Source organism: Eutrema salsugineum, unplaced genomic scaffold (assembly GCF_000478725.1).
Source record: "Eutrema salsugineum unplaced genomic scaffold, Eutsalg1_0 scaffold_7, whole genome shotgun sequence".
NCBI classification, from domain to species: Eukaryota; Viridiplantae; Streptophyta; class Magnoliopsida; order Brassicales; family Brassicaceae; genus Eutrema; species Eutrema salsugineum.
The window spans coordinates 379,644-400,177 of record NW_006256486.1 but is presented as its reverse complement, the minus strand read 5'-3'; the positions used below and the strand labels follow the sequence as shown (position 1 = coordinate 400,177).

General features: G+C 38.8%; 5 protein-coding genes across 7 annotated transcripts; 3 read left to right on the top strand and 2 right to left on the bottom strand.

Annotated features, from left to right (window-relative positions):
- Positions 1-7,478: 7,478 nt before the first annotated feature.
- On the bottom strand, positions 7,479-9,397 carry LOC18011299 (putative methyltransferase DDB_G0268948). Its single transcript, XM_024150166.1, has 4 exons — positions 9,086-9,397; positions 7,990-8,619; positions 7,814-7,907; positions 7,479-7,712 (listed from the first exon to the last, which is right to left on the bottom strand). Exons 1-4 carry the CDS (start codon positions 9,233-9,235, stop codon positions 7,648-7,650), a joined length of 939 nt encoding a protein of 312 aa, XP_024005934.1. The 5' UTR covers positions 9,236-9,397; the 3' UTR covers positions 7,479-7,647.
- A 496-nt stretch (positions 9,398-9,893) lies between these two features.
- Positions 9,894-11,391, top strand: LOC18011298 (KIN17-like protein). Its single transcript, XM_006392575.2, has one exon. It carries the CDS (start codon positions 10,110-10,112, stop codon positions 11,352-11,354), a length of 1,245 nt encoding a protein of 414 aa, XP_006392637.1. The 5' UTR covers positions 9,894-10,109; the 3' UTR covers positions 11,355-11,391.
- A 745-nt stretch (positions 11,392-12,136) lies between these two features.
- LOC18011304 lies at positions 12,137-13,646 on the top strand. 2 transcript variants are annotated; one of them, XM_006392574.2, is made up of 3 exons: positions 12,137-12,658; positions 12,777-13,005; positions 13,228-13,646. In XM_006392574.2, exons 1-3 carry the CDS (start codon positions 12,607-12,609, stop codon positions 13,283-13,285), a joined length of 339 nt encoding a protein of 112 aa, XP_006392636.1. In that variant the 5' UTR covers positions 12,137-12,606; the 3' UTR covers positions 13,286-13,646. The 2 variants fall into 2 exon arrangements, with proteins under 2 accessions (XP_006392636.1, XP_024006250.1); XM_024150482.1 differs by having other exon boundaries at positions 12,137-12,688.
- A 621-nt stretch (positions 13,647-14,267) lies between these two features.
- Positions 14,268-16,283, top strand: LOC18011309 (protein MET1, chloroplastic). The gene is made up of 7 exons (XM_006392573.2): positions 14,268-14,795; positions 15,059-15,165; positions 15,251-15,345; positions 15,434-15,510; positions 15,584-15,704; positions 15,763-15,822; positions 15,907-16,283. The coding sequence occupies exons 1-7, from the start codon at positions 14,368-14,370 to the stop codon at positions 16,045-16,047; spliced, it is 1,029 nt and encodes a 342-aa protein (XP_006392635.1). The 5' UTR covers positions 14,268-14,367; the 3' UTR covers positions 16,048-16,283.
- A 39-nt stretch (positions 16,284-16,322) lies between these two features.
- On the bottom strand, positions 16,323-19,973 carry LOC18011312 (ruBisCO large subunit-binding protein subunit beta, chloroplastic). Of its 2 annotated transcripts, none has more exons than XM_006392572.2 (15): positions 19,861-19,973; positions 19,228-19,450; positions 18,994-19,119; positions 18,776-18,913; positions 18,598-18,693; positions 18,274-18,516; positions 17,951-18,185; positions 17,689-17,858; positions 17,515-17,592; positions 17,349-17,420; positions 17,161-17,265; positions 16,984-17,076; positions 16,805-16,897; positions 16,596-16,719; positions 16,323-16,501 (listed from the first exon to the last, which is right to left on the bottom strand). In XM_006392572.2, exons 2-15 carry the CDS (start codon positions 19,441-19,443, stop codon positions 16,488-16,490), a joined length of 1,803 nt encoding a protein of 600 aa, XP_006392634.1. In that variant the 5' UTR covers positions 19,444-19,450; positions 19,861-19,973; the 3' UTR covers positions 16,323-16,487. The 2 variants fall into 2 exon arrangements, with proteins under 2 accessions (XP_006392634.1, XP_024006249.1); XM_024150481.1 differs by having other exon boundaries at positions 19,759-19,939.
- Between the last annotated feature and the right edge of the window lie 561 nt (positions 19,974-20,534).

Here is a 20,534-nt window from a genome sequence, read left to right as displayed (position 1 = left end):
TATCGGCCGACTTGAAGAGTACTTTGGCATACCTAAAGAGTCCTTCGAAACAATAGAGTCATTACCTATCACATACATCAAAGGACTTTTTAGGTTGGGCGATAGCAAAATTGAACTAGTATTAAAAAGAGATAATATCTGTTTTTTTTTTCAAATAACTTAATTGTTTGGTTTCTAGAATTAATAAATTAAGTTGATACACAACATGGTTTAATCGGTCATACCCAATGTAAAACAAACAAAAGAAACAGATTATCGCGAGGTAATTAGTGAACTTTCATTAAATAAAATGACACAACTGAATATATTTAAAATTGATTAAACTTTAAAAAGTTACATTATAAAGGTGAAAATGCGTATGCAAACAAAAAAAAAAGTAAAAGAGAGAACCCATGAAGTCACTAGAAACTAAAAACTTACCACTTAAAAAACCAATGCTAAACCACTTCAAATTATGTTTTAGTACCATCAACTTTTAAATCAGTTATGTCCTGTTCATCGTCATTTTTCTGGTCGCTTTTTTTGTTTTCTATTAGAGTCTGGTCTGTTAGATTTTATTTTCGTGTACGTTTTCCTAGTTAGTGTTTATACTTTGAAGATATTGTAGTAGATGTATGGTAGTAACTTGTAAGATTTGGTTTTCCTGCATATTGATTCCTCAAAACCTAAAGCTATGTATATATATATATATATATGTGTGTGTTTACATATATATTGTTAATTAAGAAAAGAAAGAAATGTGGGGGTGTTGCATTGACTGTTAAAGCTTCACTGGTCGTCAAGATCAATGTCTGGGTAAAACCCTAACTGCTCCGGCAAGTTACCTCCTCGTTCAATGAGATTAATTCCGGTGATCCTGGAAGTGAACTTTGATATTTTCAAACAAGAGTGACAAGATGTTCATCATGAGCTGTGAGGTTTTAATAATGATTTCAACCTCTAGTCTTAGCTCTTAACCTGAACTACTTAGATCAATTTAACCTTGATACTTAGTTTGTTTGTTGTTTTTAAGCAAGACACAAGAAATTTGGTAACCCAATTCTCTTTCGGTACGTCTGGGGAGAGACGGTACTCTCAACGATCCACTAGAACAATCAAGTGTTTACAAAGAATTTAGTTTCTTCTCTCTCACGTATAACCTCACGTCTATCTTTCGACTTGTTTCAGATACCACAAGTAGAAAAAACCCAAAACTATTAACCTTGCTCAAAGACGTGACGTGAAGAAGACAACTCAGTTTGAAGAAGATCGATGACCTAGAATCTCTTCACCGTGACTCTATCTCTCTGCTCCTTCTGTTAATTATCTCTGCTTCCCCTTTTTCACGTTTAAAACCCTTGTCTCGTTTATATACCAGCAGACACCAATTGGGTTTTAAACATGTAAGCCCATGACTTTGTTTTTCTTCTTGTAAACACACCAGCTTGGGTTTAAGCCCAATAAGCAAAACTTTGACCAGATAATGACGAGTTGACCAGCCTTATCTTCTTTAGTTGTATCGACAAACTCCACAAATCTCCACCTTGTCGATGCAACCCAAAAAAAAAACACGACCATTACCTGAGACGAAATCCTTTGTCGCCTCTCCGTCATATCGCCGTTCTAGTGGACCTTTTCCGGCGCTGCTTCTTCTCCGACTTCACCGCCGTCCTTGGAGCTCGCCATTGTCACGATTCATGGCTTTAAACGAGCCGATGAATCTTGCCGCCGTCTCTGCAAATGAAGCACCACAACTCCAGCTTCACCGCCGTTTGTCGCTAATGGTGTTCATCACTGTTGCCTGTAATCTCCACCACAAGATAATTTGTCTAGATGCGAGAATCGTCGACTATTCTCGATCTATTTGCTTCTTCGATGGTGAATCACTGTGGCTTCCAGCCTTCCACTGACTTCACCGTCAGACAATTCTGCTGCAGTCTTAACCGACGCCGCTAAGCTCAATCTCAGGTAAACCTGAAACTCTTTTAGTCATCTCTTTACCGTGACAACCATTTCAGTTTCTCTTCATCTGCGATTTAAGCCATAAACTTTGAAATCTGAATGTGTTTCTTATGCATCTCCAGCTGCCCAGACAACACCTTTGATTTCAATTACAAACTTCTCCAAAGTCAGGTAAGAACCACCGAAAAACTTTTATGAGATTTTATTTCAAATTTGACCATTTGAAAGATTTCCTTTTCTCCATCGATTTCCCTTGAGATGACAAATTGTTTTTCATAAAACCATGTCTCCTCTTCTCCTCTTTGAATTGGTGAACCGATAAAATCCAACTCTTGATTTCCAGATTTTACCACCTGAAACATGTGTCGATTTCTTCCTTTGTCCTGATACTGAATTTTTCTAATCAATATCCTATGTCTTGCGAGATGCCCAAACCGACAAGAGCAATCTCAAGACGTCTTGGAAACAATTACGGAATGACATTGAGAAGCACCATGAACTTCTCAAACGTGTTTCCAGGTAAGCACTTCATGAGCATGTCTGCTGGATTAGCTGTAGTGTGAACCTTTAGGATCTTGACTGAACCTTCATCGACTATATTTCTGATAAAATGATATTTGGTATCAACATGCTTTGTTCTGTCATGGTGCACACTGTTCTTTGCTAAACATATAGCACTTTGTGAATCACAATTGAGTTTAAAACTGTCCCCTTTGAAACCCAATTCACCACACAATCCCTTAAGCCACAGACCTTCCTTAGTAGCCTCAGATAGAGACATATATTCTGCTTCCGTAGTAGATAAAGCAACTACTTGTTGTAGACATGATCTCCAACTGACCGTATTGCCACCAACTTTGAAAACATAGCCTGAAACCGACCTTCTCCTGTCTAAGTCTGTAGCATAATTTGAATCACAAAACCCTTCAATCTCAAATTTCTCTGATTTTGTGAAAGTAAGACACACTCCTGTAGCTCCTTTTAAATACCTCAAAATCCACTTAACCGCAGCCCAATGAGATCTTCCTGGATTCGCCATGAATCTGCTAACTAATCCAATGGCAAAGGCAAGATCAGGTCGTGAGCCGATCATAGCATACATCAGACTCCCCACTGCACTTGCATAGGGAACTGAATCCATCAATCTTCTCTCTGCTTTTACCTCCTACTCTGTTAGACTCTTAAGCTTAAACTGCGAATTACTTGGAGTTACAACAGCCTTGCAATCCTCCATGTTAAAAGTTCTTAAAACCTGCTTAAGATATCTTTCCTGTGATAACTTGAGAGTACCTTTCTTTCTGTCCCTGATGATATCCATACCAAGAATTCTAGTCGTTGGTCCTAGATCCTTCATCTCGAACTTTTTACTTAAGCTTGCTTTCAAAACTTTGATCTTTTCCATATCCTTTGCTGCCACAAGCATGTCATCGACATATAGTAAGAGATAAACCATATCATCAATATATGATCCCTTAGTGTAAACACATGGATCCCTAGCGCTCCTTTGAAACTCCATTGACTTCATGAATTCATCAAACTTCTGATTCCATTGTCTAGGTGACTGTTTCAAACCATATAGAGATTTCTTAAGAAGACAGACCTTGTCTTCGTTTCCCTTCTCTGTAAAACCCTCTGGCTGACTCATGTAAATGACTTCATCAAGTGTACCATGTAAGAAAGCAGTCTTCACGTCTAGTTGCTCCAATTCCAGATCAAAATTAACCACAACTGACAACATGATTCTAATAGAAACATGCTTAACCACCGGAGCAAATATTTCATTGTAATCCACTCCTTCAACCTGTGTAAATCCCTTAGCTACAAGTCTTGCTTTGTATCTAGGTTCTTCAACACCTGGAATGCCCTCCTTGTACTTGAAGATCCATTTACACCCAACTATTTTTTGCTTTCTCGGCTTAGAGACAATCTCAAAAGTTTCATTTTTGTCCAGAGATTGTTTTTCCTCTTCCATAGCCTGCTTCCACTTCTTCCAGTCTTTACTTCGTCTAGCTTCTACGACTGACCTTGGTTCATTTAACTCTATGCTTTCAGCGCTAGTTAAAGCATAGGCTAAATAATCAGCATCCTCAAACCTCGATGGTGGTTTGATAGTTCTTCTCACTCTGTCTCTTGCCAGCAAATAATCATCAAGAGACTCTTCATCATCCTGATTTTCTTGTTCTTCCTCAGATTCCTGCTCCTCTTCTGATTCTGAATTTTCCGAAGTAGCTCCACCTTGACTAGCAGAATCTGTGCTTTCTGAAACTTCTCCACCTTGACCAGTGGACTCTTGAACCGAACCATTTGGAGTAGGTCCTTGGATCAATCCAGCTTTGAATGTAACTTTCTTCTTCTTTGTAGATTTTGTTACTTCATTTTGATCTCGGTCCTTATACAGCTTTTCCTCATCAAAGACTACATTCCTGCTGTTAGTACATTTTCTATCCTCCGGAATCCAAACCCTGTAACCTTTAGTACCCTGTGGATATCCTAAGAAAATCCCTTTAACAGCTCTTGGACTCATCTTGTCTTGTATTACATGAACATATGCAACACAACCAAACCGTCTGAGATGACTATAATCAACCTTTGATCCTGACCAAACCTCTTCAGGAATCTTGAACTTCAGAGATGCATTTGGTGATCTGTTTATGAGATAAACTGCAGTGGAAGCTGCCTCAGCCCAAAATTTCTTTTCCATTCCTGTTTCTGCTAACATACAGCTGATCTTCTCAGCTATTGTCCGATTCATCCTCTCAGATACTCCATTTTGCTGTGGAGTATAAGTGCAAGTTCGATGTCTTTTAATCCTTGAATCCTGACATAGCTTATCCATCTGATTGTTGCAGAACTCTAATCCATTATCAGTTCGTAGACACTTTATCTTCTTACTCTTCTGATTTTCCACCAGTGCTTTCCACTCTGAAAAGTTTTCAAACACTTCGTCGTTACTCCTTAGGAATCTGATCCAAACCTTCCTTGAGTAATCATCAATGAAAGTAAGAAAGTATCTACACCCTGTCATGCTTGGCTCGTTTGACACTGAGCCCCAAAGATCACTGTGAATGTATTCCAAAATACCCGTAGTAGTGTGTTTGCCAACTGGAAAACTCTGCTTGTGAGACTTACCAAACACACACTTTTCACAGAAATCTAAAGTGTGGACTTCCTTTGAGTTTAGATAACCTCCTTTGACCAGAAGATTCATGTTCTTAAGACTCATATGTCCTAACCTTGAATGCCATCTGTTTGTTAGATTTACCACTGTCCTGACCACAGATGCTTCTCCTCTCACAACTGTTCCCTGCAAATAGTACAGCCCGTTCTCATATTTTCCTGAAATCACTTTCTGGCCCTTCTTGTAGAAAGTAACTATGAAGTCTTTCCCTTCATATTTGCACCTGTTCTTCTCTAGCTGGCCATAAGAGATGAGATTTTTGCTCATGGTTGGTATGTATCTCACATCAGTTAATATCACGGTAGCTCCATCTGAGTTTATGATCTTGATTTTTCCAATGCCTTTGACTTCGCTGTGAGTGTTGTTACCCATCATCACCTTTCCGCCATCAAGCTCCTTGAAGTCATACAAGACATCTCTATCTGGTGTAATGTGGAAAGTACACCCAGAATCCATGACCTATTCATCCATAGTGTCTTGGACGCTTGCTGTTAAGACCATAGGTTCCTCTCTTTCATGTACTACATTTGCAGAATCTTGTTTCCCGTTCTTCCTTTCAGGGCACTCTTTCTTGTAGTGTTCTTCTTTCCCGCATATCCAACATTCTCTAGCTTTTGGTTGATTCTTTGGTCTAGACTTCGACCTTGAATCTCTGCTCTTGGATCTACCTTTACTCTGACCTGTAGTCCTCTTTTCAGACCTCCCTCTACTTGCAACCAAAGCATCCGCACTTGACTTTGATTTTCCTAGAAGCCCACTCTCTTTTAGCTCAATTTCCTCGGCATATGCTGAAGCGGTAACTTCATTCATAGTAAGTGTCTCTTTCCCGTTGCCGTATTTGAGAGTATGAACTAGTGAATCAAACTGCTTAGGTAAGCTAGACAACACCTGAATTGCATGCTCTTCATCACTTATAGTTATACTCAAGCTCTCCAAATCGTCCACCAGCCTAAGAAACACGTCAAGATTCTCCTCTATGCTTTTGTGCTCTTCCATCTTAAAACTGGCAAATCTTTGCTTCAGATAAATGCGATTTGGTAAGGTCTTTGTCTGATAATCCTTCTCTAGAGCTTTCCACACACCTAGAGCTGTTGTTTGCTTCATAACATTCCGCAAGACCAAATTACTAAGGCTAGAACATATCAAGTTCTTTGCCTTTTTGTCTATCTCCTTCTTCTTTGGATCAATCGGAGATGGAGTAGCCTTAGCATCTATCTCATCTTCTTTTCCTTTTCCTTTGTCAGATGCTGCGCTAGTTTCTTCCTCACTAATTGCAGAATCTAACCCCAGATTTTCAAGTGCCATAAGCATCTTGAATTTCCACATACCAAAGTCTCCTTTACCATCAAACTTCTCCACCTCAATTTTACGAAAAGATGGTTCCATGATTCAGACTTTGTAGATGTAAACACTTGATCGAATAACCTGGACTTTCCCGAAACAACACCAATCGCAGATCAGAAACTGAAACCGTATCCTCCGCTTAAACCTGGTGCTCTGATACCACTTGTGAGGTTTTAATAATGATTTCAACCTCTAGTCTTAGCTCTTAACCTGAACTACTTAGATCAATTTAACCTTGATACTTAGTTTGTTTGTTGTTTTCAAGCAAGACACAAGAAATTTGGTAACCCAGTTCCCTTTCGGTACGTCTGGGGAGAGACGGTACTCTCAACGATCCACTAGAACAATAAAGTGTTTACAAAGAATTTAGTTTCTTCTCTCTCACGTATAACCTCACGTCTATCTTTCGACTTGTTTCAGATACCACAAGTAGAAAAAACCCAGAACTATTAACTTTGCTCAAAGACGTGACGTGAAGAAGACAACTCAGTTTGAAGAAGATCGATGACCTAGAATCTCTTCACCGTGACTCTATCTCTCTGCTCCTTCTGTTAATTATCTCTGCTTCCCCTTTTTCACGTTTAAAACCCTTGTCTCGTTTATATACCAGCAGACACCAATTGGGTTTTAAACATGTAAGCCCATGACTTTGTTTTTCTTCTTGTAAACACACCAGCTTGGGTTTAAGCCCAATAAACAAAACTTTGACCAGATAATGACGAGTTGACCAGCCTTATCTTCTTTAGTTGTATCGACAAACTCCACATGAGCTAATCTAGAAACTCTTGTTAGACTATTGGGTATAGATAACTTGTTCTTCAAGAAAGGAAATGACTTTCGAATTTGTTTGAAGCAAATATTTATACATGAAATCGACCTAGAGATTAGTTATGGAATAGCGTTTTAGAGATTTCATTGTTTTTTATCTGGTTAGGTCTGCTTTTGAGTTTTGATCCTTGTCCAAATTTTTTCAGCCAAGCACTTGCTTAGTTATTAACACTTGCATGCATCTATGAGATGTTCAACTTAAAATGCGATGAAGATGATAAAAGAAATGTTCAATGACATACACACAAGTAGTATACGTGATTACATTGGTTATAAATTCTCGATTCAGTAATTGGCAATCGCGTTCAACAGATTCAGAAACCGGTTCTTGTCCATCAAAAGGTATATAAATATATCTAAGCGTTCTTCCTCGCAGAATAGGCACAGTAAGCTGCCACTCCAGCAAACGCAGCAGCCGTCACTACAATTCAACAACACAACACAACTCAATTTATGAAATTGTTTAATTTGGAGATAAACAAACAATTAATGGTGGCGAGAAATATAATTTTGAAAACAAACCTGAAGCAATAACAGCCGAGTTGTTACTATCCTTCAGTTTCGTAACCACACAATTGGATTCAAATCTCTTTCGATGTCGTTCTATATCTGAAGCCTGCATATTAGATGAGAAACGATTCATTAAAACATGAAAGTATGTAACTATGAATGTTATAATCAAAGTAAAATGAATTTACCGAAAGTTTTCCAACAATCATATGAGCTTTGTAGAAAATATCCTTAACATCATCATCATCACCCCAAGCTTCTTCAAACCTATTGATCAAATCTTCAGTTACGAGCTCAACTCCTCGTTCTTTAGCTTTCATCGCGGGCTGCCAAGATCTCAAGAACCCTATAAACCCTTTAAGCGAAAGCTTATGAGGAATGTCAAGCGTTATTGGCTTTCCTTCACATCCCATTCCTTTAACACCTTCAAAAGGAAACGGCAGCGTTTTGTAGCCGTCAAAGGCAAGATTCATGATGGGAGTTCTAAACGGAAACGTGGAGTCCACAAGACGTTTCATGATGGCATCGACTTCAGGGGAGATGACTAGATCGTTGTAGACCCAAACTGCGATCAAACCTCCTTCTTTGCGAAGAACACGTTTGGTTATGTTGTAGAATGGTGCGAGATCGAAGTAGTGAACGGCTTGTGCAGCGACGATGAGATCGACGGAGTTGTCTCCTCCGACAAGAGCAACCATTTGGTCTTCTGACATCGTTGTCGGAGTGTGATGGTAACTGATTCTTTCGTGTTTCACTGCCCGTTTTAGTTGTGCTTCGTTGATGTCTGTGGCCACAACTTTCTCGAAATACTCTGCGAGCTGTAAGTAATCAAACAATTGTTATGTTTACGATGGTTTTTTTTAGTTATAATATCAACAAGTTCATTGTATAGTGAAAGCATTCTTCCATAACAAGAAAACATTCTTCCATAACAAGAAAACATGAAAAAATAAAAATTTGATGAATGTTATGAAAACAAATTAGATTTAACGAACTCACTTTAACGAAATGTGAAAGCAAAAGTAATGGTATATTATTATTCATCACAAACATTTGATATTATTAATTTCATCGACTAAATCGCAAATTATGGCTCCAATTAAACCATGATCGTAAGGAAGAAACAGTTCATCTTCTTCTCTCGTAATTACTCTTTCTTAAGACTGACATGTCGAATCCCTAAATCTCTTACTCTACCCTAAAACCATGTCATTTTAAGGGATCTGGTGAAGGAAAGAAGGTAAAAATGGAAACTTTGGGAAGAAGATGAAGAAACATGCTTACACCAATGGCGGCTTGACCGTTGCCAGTACCGACATCCCAAGCCAATTTGTGCTGACCGGTTCGAGCTGCGAGCTTCGTGAACCAATCGATCGGATATCTTGGTCTTGCGTTCTGGTAAGCATCGGCTAGTTTATCAGACAAAGCAGCCATTAATATTCTGTTTTTTCTTTCTCTCTGCTTTCTTATTCTTTTCTTGCTTATTATCTCTGCTCTGTCTTTGTATTAACTTTTGAGAATTGACACTCTCATCTTTATATTGTGCTTTTGCCTAAAAGAGAAGAATGGAATTGGAACCAAGTCAAAATTGACAAAGTCAGATCTGGCGACGAGTTTACTTCTTAGCATATGAGTTGGTCTTTCTTCAATATTCTAAATATCTCAGTTGTATTTTATTTTTGTTTTCCCTACTCTCTAGTTGTACATAGTTGACTTTTCTTGTATTTCACAACTACTAATTGGTACAGAATTACTTCCTTTTAATAAAATAATAAAATTGTCTTACATGGCTGTGTATTTTTTTTTTTAATTTTTAATCAGGTCATTCTAAACAGAAAACTACAACTAATTGCCAGAAAAATTCATAAAAATCCGAAGTTAAAAAAAAAAATTCATACAAATCAGAATTGTCGTAAAGAAAACTTTTTTTTTTTAGTAAACCAAAAAGTGTTACTAATAGCCAAAAAAAAAAAAAAACAGTTGAAGATTACAATGCAGTCATCTTAATAAGTGAGGCCTTAGCACTTATAGGCCCATTAATTTATGGGTCTTGAAACTTGATTAGGAGATAACAATATGAGAACTTGCGCCTATCGCTGATGAACAATTTCAACAATCAATCGACCTCTATACATCGATCGATTCTTTGCGAATCTTCAACCCTCGATTGATCTCTCTCTCTTCTTCTCGAACTCTCAGAGTTCTCTGCTCTCTGGATCTTTGCGAGGGCTGAATTGATCAGTGGGGTTACCGCAAAACCCTAGATTTCATCAATCCCCAAGACCCGTAATTTGTTCGAGTAGAATCGATGGGTAAGAACGATTTTCTAACCCCGAAGGCGATGGCGAATCGGATGAAAGCCAAAGGTCTCCAGAAGCTTCGATGGTATTGTCAGATGTGTCAGAAGCAATGCCGGGACGAGAACGGATTCAAGTGCCATTGTATGAGCGAGTCTCACCAGAGGCAGATGCAGGTCTTTGGGATGAACCCGACTCGTGTTGTCGAGGGTTACTCTGAGGAATTCGAGAAGACGTTCCTCGATCTGATGCGTCGGAGCCACCGATTCTCCCGTATCGCCGCCACCGTCGTCTACAACGAGTACATCAACGACAGACACCATGTCCACATGAATTCCACCGAGTGGGCGACGTTGACGGAGTTCATCAAGTACTTGGGCAAAACCGGTAAGTGCAAGGTAGAAGAGACTCCCAAAGGATGGTTCATTACTTATATCGATAGGGATTCGGAGACTTTGTTTAAAGAGAGGTTGAAGAACAAGAGAGTGAAGAGTGAGTTAGCTGAGGAGGAGAAACAAGAGAGGGAGATTCAGAGACAGATCGAGAGAGCTGCTGAGAAATTGAATGCTGGTGGTGGGCATAGCTCAGGTGAAGGTGAAGGTAGTGGTAAAGAAATGGTTCAGGATGATGATGAGAAGAAGAAAGATGAAGACTTGAGGTTGAAGAGTGGGGTGAAGGTTGAATTCGCTCTTGCGGGAGTGGCTAAACAGGTTACTACGGGGAAAGAGAGGGGCGAGAGCTCGAAACACGTTGTGTTTGAGGACGAAGATTACGAGAAGCATGAGAGAGGTGAGAAGAGGAAAAAAGCTGGAGACTCGGGGAGGAGCGAGAAGGAGAGAAGATCAGCTTTGGATGAGTTGATGAAGGAGGAAGAGACGAAGAAGGAGAGGATCAATCGTAAAGATCACTGGTTGTTCGAAGGGATAATTGTGAAAGTCATGAGTAAGGCTTTGGCAGAGAAAGGGTATTATAAGCAAAAAGGTGTTGTGAGGAAAGTGATTGATACGTATGTAGGGGAGATCGAGATGCTTGATTCCAAGCATGTATTGAGAGTTGATCAGGAGGAGCTTGAGACGGTGCTTCCACAGATCGGAGGGTTGGTGAAGATAGTGAATGGTGCATACCGTGGTTCAAATGCCAGGTTGTTGGGTGTAGATACAGACAAGTTCTGTGCTAAAGTGCAGATCGAGAAAGGTGTCTATGATGGAAGAGTCGTAAAGTCCATTGAATACGAGGATATATGCAAACTTGCTTAGTTATATGATCTTTAGACGATATCAGGTTTTTAGGGTGCCTTGTATTTCTACATGAGCTTTTTTTTTTTTTCTGCAAGTGAGTCTCAGACATTCACTTTCATGATGAAACAAAGTGCTCAAAAGATTCTGGATCTTTGTTTCCTTTCATTCTCTTTTGCCAAGTCAAATCATTTTTGATGCCTGATTGATAGCCTCATGACCAAGGTATTGTGGATGCAGATGGTTCTATGTTAAGACATGTTCTTGACTCGCATTTGGTTTGTCATTGGTTTTACTCAACGTGGCTTGTATACAGTATACAGAATACAGATGCAGATGGTTTTATGTTACAACTTATATATTGTTTATTTTATTGTACTATCTTTTATGTTTTGATTATGCTTTAGCAAACAAAGCTTTAATTCGGTAACCAGATGAAATGTATGAAAAGGGTTGAAGGTAAACACATATATCCAATATATCATTTTCATATTGTAACTATAGGTATATAAATGAATGAAATTTATCGTTTACACGAAGCTGCTATATTTGCTTTATGCTTTACTCTCGGCCTCTTCTCAAGATTTGCCGAATTCTCAAGAGAATTTGATTACCACAAATATACATTAGGAAATTATCCACAAGTCTTAAAAGGCACTGAAAAAGCAAAGGTTTTTGTTTTTCCCGGTTGGTCCACTATACAAAGTTTTGGTTGGTTATTGACTTGTTGTCAATTTTAAATAACAAACCCAAATAAATTAACTGAAAAGTGGGGAATATTAACAACACTAGCATCTACGACTTGATCTTCTTCTTCCTCTATTTCCTTATTCTCAGGAAAATAAGGTTTTTATAAAAAAAAATTCGTTGTCTCTCTTACTCTTTCCCTCTCAAATCAGAAAAGTATCTGCCTTTTCATATTCCTTTCCTCTTCAATCTTGCTTTTTCATCGCTTATTGTCCTCGAGACGAATCTGTAACTTTTCAGTTAACATTTAGCATTGCTTTGTCTCTGTCCCTTTCTTAATAAATTCAGTGGATATCTATGCGTCTTCGATTCTTTTAAAGAGAATTTGTACATACGGTTGTGTGGTTATTCTTCTAAGCCTTTTTTTCTGGGTTTATCTGCGTTTTTTTCTTCTTCTTCTTCTTCGAATCGATAAATCAAAACTAGTTCTGCTTTTTTGTCGCTCAAAGTTTTTAGCTTTTTTCCCATCTGGGCACACACCAAATGGGCTAATTCGAATAAAGAGGTGTAAGAAGTTTCTCCATTGATGATCAATTGTTTCAAAGACTCGATACATGTCTTGATGAGTGTTTTGCTTTGTAAGATCCATTGCCTTCTAATCTATTTTTGTAAGCGCTTCTCTCACATATACTCGGCAAGTTTGCTCAAGTTGGAGAATACCCCCCCTCACGTGTCTTTGAAAAACTGTTGTTTCAGCTACTAATGACGATGATGATCATGATGCACATCAAGAGGTTGTTGATCATGCGGATGGTCATAGGAATGATGAGGTTAGAGAAGAAGAAGATGGTCAAATTGTTGGAGATACTCTCACTCTGAAAAGTAGTCTTAGAAAGGCGGATTCTAACAAGGAGGAGAAGAAGGTACAGTGGGTGGATGTCATGGGGATTAAGGAGCTTGCTGAAATTCGAGAATTTGAACCAAGGTTGGTCTTCTGCTTTCTGTATCAAAACTGAGATTCTCAAATGTAGGGACAATTAGTTTGGTCATAAGGTTTCTTAATTATGGTATCAGATTGGGAGTTTTGTTTTGGTTTCTTTACATGAAGAATGAGTTTTTGTTTAACTACTTTAAGCACCCATGTCTATTTGGTATATGGAGAATTTGATGGATTTTGGAATGATGTGATTATCTCAATTTCTTGCAGTGAAGAAGATGATATTGACTGTGGTCGGGGAAAAACCTGTTTCTGCGTTATCCTTTGATCCGTCTATCTTAGTTTTAGTGGAAGATCAAGGCAAAGGAGAAAGTTGGTGACTCCAGCATTTGAATCCATATACGTGGAGGTATATATAAAATCTGCATCTGTGTTCTTCTGCTCGCTTGAAGTCGTATGATGATTCCTAACTCAACATGGAAGCATTCTTTTTTTTTTTTTCTTTCCTTAGAGATGTAGTATAGATCTGTATCTTGATTCGTCTCTTCAACCATTTAATGAACGTTCTTTCTCGTTCAGATTATGGAGAAGTTATAGATCTAACATCAATATCTCTACTTGTGCGATTTAACTCATATGACTTTTACATCACTATGTTGATCAATGTCTACATGACAAGTTTAATCCGTCTGGGGGAGAAACTTCAGCTAGTTGTTGTATTTGACGCATCCCTTTTACATTTATAATTAGATTCTGTTTACTTTTGTCGCCTTCGATATCTAACTTTTCTACTTAGGCACGAATCAAATGTTTTAAATTTCGTTTCATTAGGATGCAAATTGATAGGTCTAGTGCAGAATATATCTCGAGGCTTAGGCTTTGGAGCATCTTTTTTTAGCTTTTTTTTGCCAGTTCACTAGAAGCTCAGTGAATTCCACAAAGAATGTGAATAGAGATCTGAACAAAACAATTGTTTATTTAGAGACCTAATGAGACTCCATTGTTTGTCCTTGAATTAAAAGGTCTGTAATTTCTGTAAGAAATCAGTTGACTATGGCACTTTTCTCCGAACATACCACTTCTGTAATGTTGCCTTTGTCTTCTTGCAGAAATGGTCATTATTTTTTAGAGTCAAAAGTCGAGTGTTATGTAGTAAACGAATCCAAGTGAGGGGAGATGCGAATTTTTTATTGCAAGGAGGGGAAGAAAAAGGATCAAGCTCATTGTACCATTACAAGATGACACGTGGCGAAACACCAAGACTGAATCATAGCCACTAAATCATGCAAACTTGTAATCCGAAAATACACGACGTCTCTTCCTCGGTTCCTCCATATGGCAAAATCCAACTAATCCCCTGTCTCTCTGGCTTGTGTCTGAGCTCGAACCGAAAGAAGAAAGGAATCAACCATGTCTTTAGCTCCGACCAGTTATCCATTTCTGTATTCTTCGCCTTCACTGCCAAGAACCCAGCAAAACCCTAGCTTGATCACTCAACCCAGTATCATTTCAGCGAAAAGTCTCTTCCTTTCGAGCAATTCGTCTGCTTTGTGCAATACCCATGTAGGAAAACGCTGGAACTTCGTTTTGAAGGCGTCAGAGACAGAGTCGTCTGCTAAAACTGAAGCAGGAGGAGGAGGAGGAGGAAAAGAGAAAGATGGAGAAGGAAATGAAGAAGAAGAGAAGTATGAAACATACGAAGTGGAGGTGGAGCAGCCTTATGGTTTGAAATTCCGGAAAGGAAGAGATGGTGGGACTTACATTGATGCTATCTTACCCGGTGGATCAGCAGACAAAACCGGGAAATTCTCTGTCGGCGACAGAGTTATTGCCACAAGGTTTGTTCTTTCTCCTTGTTTCAATAGATTATTAGTTTGAGAGATTGTGAAAAAAAAATCGGCTGAAATCTGAATAATTGCTCTGCATGTATTTGCTGTATGTAGTAATTATATGGTCAAAATCTCATAAATTATGTCAAGGGTGTTAAATACAAGACGAGATTAAACTGAGCTATAATTTGATTGGAATATCGATAATTTGCCTTTTATCTATCGTGTATATGTGTTGTATGTAACTATAGGACCTTGGATTGAGTGTGCAGTGCAGTGTTTGGGACAGAGATTTGGCCTGCAGCAGAGTACGGTAGGACAATGTACACAATCCGTCAGAGAATTGGACCGTTGCTTATGCAAATGGAGAAGCGATATGGTATGTTGAATTTCCCAAATTCCAGCTCTGTTTTGTGTTATCTATTCTCTCTGCAGAACTTTTGTTGTGTCTTGTTATCTTGTAGGTAAGGTGGATGATTCTGGTGAGCTAACCGAGAAAGAGATAATAAGAGCCGAGAGAAATGCCGGATTCATTAGCAGTAGATTGAGAGAGATTCAGGTGAGTTCCTCTTGAAATCTTTCTTAAAAAAGTATTATTTATGTTACACCAAAAAGTAATGTATTGTGTCTTGTGAACTGTGGGTTAGATGCAAAACTATTTGAGGAAGAAAGAACAGAAAGCTCAACGGGAGAAAGATCTTCGTGAAGGGCTGCAGTTTTCCAAGTAAAGCCTCAAGTGTTGTTGTGAGTTAGCCAAAGAAAAGTTGAGTATTGACTTGTCTCTTTAATTGATGTAGGAATGGTAAATATGAGGAAGCATTGGAGAGGTTTGAGTCTGTGTTAGGTTCTAAACCAACACCAGATGAAGCATCAGTTGCAAGTTACAATGTTGCTTGTTGCTACTCAAAGCTTAATCAGGTAAAATCTATCAGATATTGCGTTTTGACTTGCAGAGCTGATAGAGTTCTTTTGATAGGTTCAAGCTGGTCTCTCCGCTCTAGAAGAGGCATTGAAGTCAGGATATGAAGATTTCAAGGTAATTTCAATGAATCCTTATGTTCAACTGTGAGAGAGAGATATGGTGGTGCTTGTTGAAGCTAAGCAATTGTTTTGTTTTTAGAGAATTCGAAGCGATCCAGATCTAGAAAACATCAGGAAGTCGGAGGATTTCGATCCACTTATGAAGCAATTCGATGAATCTTTCATCAACGAGAGTGCCATTAACGCCATCAAATCCTTGTTTGGCTTTAACAAGAAATAGTTCACCACCTAAAAAGTTTTATGTCTTTCGATGTAATCTGTTCATAGCTTCGCTTCTCTTCTTGGCTATATTACTTGTGAGGAACTGTATCCAATCTTGAAAGGTGTTCTTTTTACCTGTGAATTTCTCTTACCATTTTCAGTCAATTTATATCTATATTTCTTTTGTACGAAATGGACATAAATTGTCAAACATTATCCTTCTTTCAATTAAAAACGGTCTCTTTATACGACCGGACACGTTGCCTAGTGGTTGACGTTACTTATGTTGCCTAGTGGTAGAACATTAAGGACTCATGATTTATTCATATGTTGGATACAAAATTTCATCAGATCACACATTCTCTTGTTCAAAATCATTACACTTGCGACTCATCTATAGCAAACTAAGAGGAATCAATTTCCAGCGAGTTACTTCCGTCGGAATATTCCGTTATCTCCTCAATATCCATATCCTGAAACAAAGGAAGTAAACAACAGAGTCAGTGATAAATTTGAGGGATATTCATGGGAGGGAGAATCAAAGTATCTGATCATGTCTGAACAAACCTGAGTTGTCCATTGGGTTGCCTGCGGGAACTGGCTCAGGCTCCTTGATCTCAACAACAACACAGTCTGACATCAAGAATGTCTTTGCAACAGAAGCTGCGTGTTCCAAGCAACATCTCACAACCTAAATCGGACATAAAGCACACTCAGGTTCATGGTTGGATCTTTGACGACCAAATTAGCTTTATAGCGAAGAACAGTTTTCTTACCTTTGTTGGATCGATGATTCCTGCAGCCATTAAATCCTCGTATTTGCCGGTTGCAGCATTGTAACCGTATTTCACGTTATCGTTAGAAAGCACCTGCAAGTTAATACAAGACAGCTAGTCAAGCATATGACTTAAACCAAGAGCACAAAGTGTGTGGAGGTTTTCTGTTAAACTACTACCTTCTCGCTAACTACGCTTCCATTGACTCCGGCATTCTTGGCAATCAGTTTCAGAGGGTAACTCAGTGCTCTTTTCACGATATCCGCTCCAACCTGAAGTAAGGCAATCAGAGAAGTTAGAAGACCTGAAGGTTTACGAGTTAGAATCTGAAGACCTGAAGGCTTTGATCAATTTACCTTCTCTTCATCATTTTCAAGGCTGGCTTTAATAGCATCAACCTTAGAAGCAAGTCGAAGCAGAGTGCAACCACCACCAACGACAATACCTTCCTCCACAGCGGCCTGGAAAAATTGAAATCCTGATCAGATGTAGTTCACGAGTAGAAATATAGCACGTTTTTAGAAGCCTCAGAGAAACAAATAACCTTTGTAGCATTAAGCGCATCTTCAACTCTCAGCTTCTTCTCTTTAAGTTCTGTCTCAGTTTGTGCTCCAACCTTTTAACCAATACAAAAGAAAAGAAGCTTTACTTAATATCTCTGGAACACATTTTGGATCAGACAAAGGGTATCAATGGGGTTCGTAAATAACCTGAATCACAGCAACTCCACCAGAGAGCTTTGCAATTCTCTCATTCAGTTTTTCCTTTTCATAATCTTGCTCCGCTTGCTGCACAAACCAGATACCATATTACTGTAAGTACGCTATTGACAAAAAGTAATAAAGATACCCTATTTGCTCTACTCTTCTACTATTCATCAATACCTCAATAAGATTCTTGATCTGTGTAACACGCTTTTGCACTGCGTCTTGTGTGCTCCCATCACCGACAATTGTCGAAGTCTCCTTCGTTAAGACAACCTTTGCGGCATTTCCAAGAACCTCTTTTCCAGCTTTGTCAAGTGAAAGACCGACTTCCTCTCGAATCACAGTTGCTGCAAGCGCAAATGAAAAAATAGTACACGATTAACATAAAATAAAAAGATTATGCCTAAACACTGGGCTCAGCAATGCACACAGAACTTACCTCCAGTAAGAATGGCAATATCGTCAAGATATTGGCTCTTGCGCTCTCCAAATCCTGGAGCTCTGAGAGCTGCAATCTTCAATGTGCCTCTAAGCTTGTTAACCACAAGAGTCGCTAAAGCCTCCTGCTCAATGTCTTCTGCAATTATTAATATTGGGTATCCTCCTCTAATCGCATCCTCCAGAACACCAACAAGATCCCTTGCATTGGTAATTTTCTTGTCAACAAGAAGCAACTGCAGTCACAGTGTCACACAATACATTAGTACATTACATCTGGTGCAACACTATGATGGAGTGAGCTCAGAGTCAGGGAACAGTTACCTTGCAGTTGTCGAACTCAACTGACATTTTCTCGCTGTCTGTCACAAAGTAAGGGGAGATATAACCGCGATCAAATTGCATGCCTTCCACTACGTAGAGTGCGTTCTCGGCACTTTTACCCTCCTCAAGTGTCACCACACCCTTCCTGCCAACTCTGCTCATTGCTTCAGCAATCATACTTCCAATTTCTTCATTGTTACCCGCACTAACAGCTGCCACATCTGCAAGTTCACTGTCTTCAACCTACATGGACATGACTTACTCTCAGAACCTTTTGTTATAGTGTCGTCATATATTCAAAGAAAGAGAGATATAGATTGTAACCTCCTTAGACATTTTCTTGAGCTCGGCAACCAAAGCCTTTGCTGTCTTCTCAATGCCTCTAGTGATCAATACAGGGTTCGCACCAGCAGCCACGACCTGAATGATACAAAACTTCAGATTAGTATTCTGTTCTTAAATGTTTCACCAGAGAAAACTGAAAGAAGAACGTTACACAGACCTTAACACCCTCAGCAATAAAACCTTGAGCAAGAACCACAGATGTTGTGGTACCATCTCCGGCCAGGTCATTAGTCTTGGCAGCCGCTTGCCTCACAAGCTTAGCACCAATGTTCTCAACCGGGTCTTCCAACTCAACCTACAGGAGAAAGTTGAAATTTTTAAGAGTCGTTCGAATGGAAAATAAACATCATTATGAAAGGAACAACAATTCCTTACCTCCCTCGCAACAGTCACACCATCATTGACAATTCTTGGTGATCCATACTTGCTTTCAAGAACAACATTCCGCCCTTTCGGTCCAAGTGTAACACCAACTAGGTCTGCAAGCTTGTTGACACCAGCCTAGTACACAACGGAATCAGAAACCAGAATCACATGCAAGACCTTTATGGCGCAAGCGGCAAAGTTTGGGGATGGATTTTCGCTACATAAAAGGAAACAGATACTCACTTGAAGTTTCCTTATGGTAGTTCCGTCTTTGTTGAAATGCAATTCCTTGGCTGCACAAACAATTGCAGGACTGGATCTTCTGGGTCTTGCGCACATATTCTGCCTCCTTCCGAATGAGCTTGAAGACAACTTGTTCATTAGTTTCTTATCCGATTTGTGACCATTTGGAGCAACCATAGAACCAATGGAAGACGTTGCAGTGAAAGTTGACGCCATTTTTTCACTTGAAAACACACACAAAGTTCAACAATTAGATAACATCTCCAAGATATAAAGAAAAAAGGCGATTCTTTTTGTCGATATATATCAAAACAACCCAATGAAACGACAACCCGGAAAGCTAAAGTAATGAAAATCCGCAACAAAATCAGAGAAAAGAGAAGAAAAGGCGACTCATTTCGAAGCAGAGAGCTCAGTAAGAACACCATTGACAATCAAAGGGAAAAACTCATCCATATATCTAACAAATACACAAAAAATGTTATAGAAATGAATTAAATACTCTCTGGAAAGAGTTTTTGAAAAGCTTACAACAAATTCTCAGCTAACAGAACAACACCAAACACACATAAACTATGCCACCGAAAATGCAGAGGCTCAAGCCATGAAAAGGGTGAAGATTAAGAAACTAACAGAGGTTAAAGCGAAGAAGCGGAGAAGGAAGTAGGAGGTTCTTCTTCTTCTTCACCGGAAGGGTTTTTCCGGATAAGAAAATGAAATAAGCAGCAGGTAGGTTTATCTCCTTAGTTTCCCCTTGGAGGGTGCTTTTAACGTTCCCTTAGCTCTTGAAAGCTTTGAGTTAATCTTGGCCGTTGGATTCAACACTCCGGATGGGTAATCGGATCTTAGATCTGTCTCCTGGTCCGAATAAATTGGGCCTTAATATTGGGCCCTTTTCAGATATTAGAGTTAGTGACTGAGCAAAATTATTATCATTTCTTGAAATGTTTTGTTTCTGCCATTCTTTCTTTCGTCTATATTTTTTTACGAAGTGCACGAAGATTTTTTTGTTGTATTTTTAATAATTTGTGGGATATTTCGTAAAGGAACTTTATAAAATTATGCTTTGTAGGATCTGGATATCATATAATTTGGGAGCTTGATTGATAGCCGAAATATAATTTGAAGATCCATATATCATAAAGTTATTCGGATATCCGCTCTGTTCTAGAGCTAACTAAGGTGGTCATTTTCATTTTTTTTTTGTTTTTTGTTTTTAGATAATATTTCTGTTGAGAATCTCTCTTCATTGTCTTTATAGATTTGAATTAGGATCTAAATTATATTATTTTTTTTCATGCATCTTC

Bases quoted from the DNA above. Each gene is read 5' to 3' on its own strand.
- LOC18011299 (XM_024150166.1), bottom strand. From the start codon at position 9,235: ATGGCTGCTTTGTCTGATAAACTAGCCGATGCTTACCAGAACGCAAGA. The intron at 8,620-9,085 runs GTAAGCATGTTT...GATTACTTACAG, and splicing joins ACGGTCAAGCCGCCATTGGT to CTCGCAGAGTATTTCGAGAA. The intron at 7,908-7,989 runs GTAAATTCATTT...TCTAATATGCAG, and splicing joins TGATTGTTGGAAAACTTTCG to GCTTCAGATATAGAACGACA.
- LOC18011309 (XM_006392573.2), top strand. From the start codon at position 14,368: ATGTCTTTAGCTCCGACCAGTTATCCATTTCTGTATTCTTCGCCTTCA. The intron at 14,796-15,058 runs GTTTGTTCTTTC...TTGAGTGTGCAG, and splicing joins GACAGAGTTATTGCCACAAG to TGCAGTGTTTGGGACAGAGA. The intron at 15,705-15,762 runs GTAAAATCTATC...TTCTTTTGATAG, and splicing joins GCTACTCAAAGCTTAATCAG to GTTCAAGCTGGTCTCTCCGC.
- LOC18011298 (XM_006392575.2), top strand. From the start codon at position 10,110: ATGGGTAAGAACGATTTTCTAACCCCGAAGGCGATGGCGAATCGGATG.
- LOC18011304 (XM_024150482.1), top strand. From the start codon at position 12,607: ATGATCAATTGTTTCAAAGACTCGATACATGTCTTGATGAGTGTTTTG. The intron at 12,689-12,776 runs GTAAGCGCTTCT...CTGTTGTTTCAG, and splicing joins TTGCCTTCTAATCTATTTTT to CTACTAATGACGATGATGAT. The intron at 13,006-13,227 runs GTTGGTCTTCTG...AATTTCTTGCAG, and splicing joins ATTCGAGAATTTGAACCAAG to TGAAGAAGATGATATTGACT.
- LOC18011312 (XM_006392572.2), bottom strand. From the start codon at position 19,443: ATGGCGTCAACTTTCACTGCAACGTCTTCCATTGGTTCTATGGTTGCT. The intron at 18,914-18,993 runs GTAAGGAATTGT...TTTCTCCTGTAG, and splicing joins GTGTGACTGTTGCGAGGGAG to GTTGAGTTGGAAGACCCGGT. The intron at 17,266-17,348 runs GTTATTTGTTTC...CAATTTTTCCAG, and splicing joins ATGCGCTTAATGCTACAAAG to GCCGCTGTGGAGGAAGGTAT.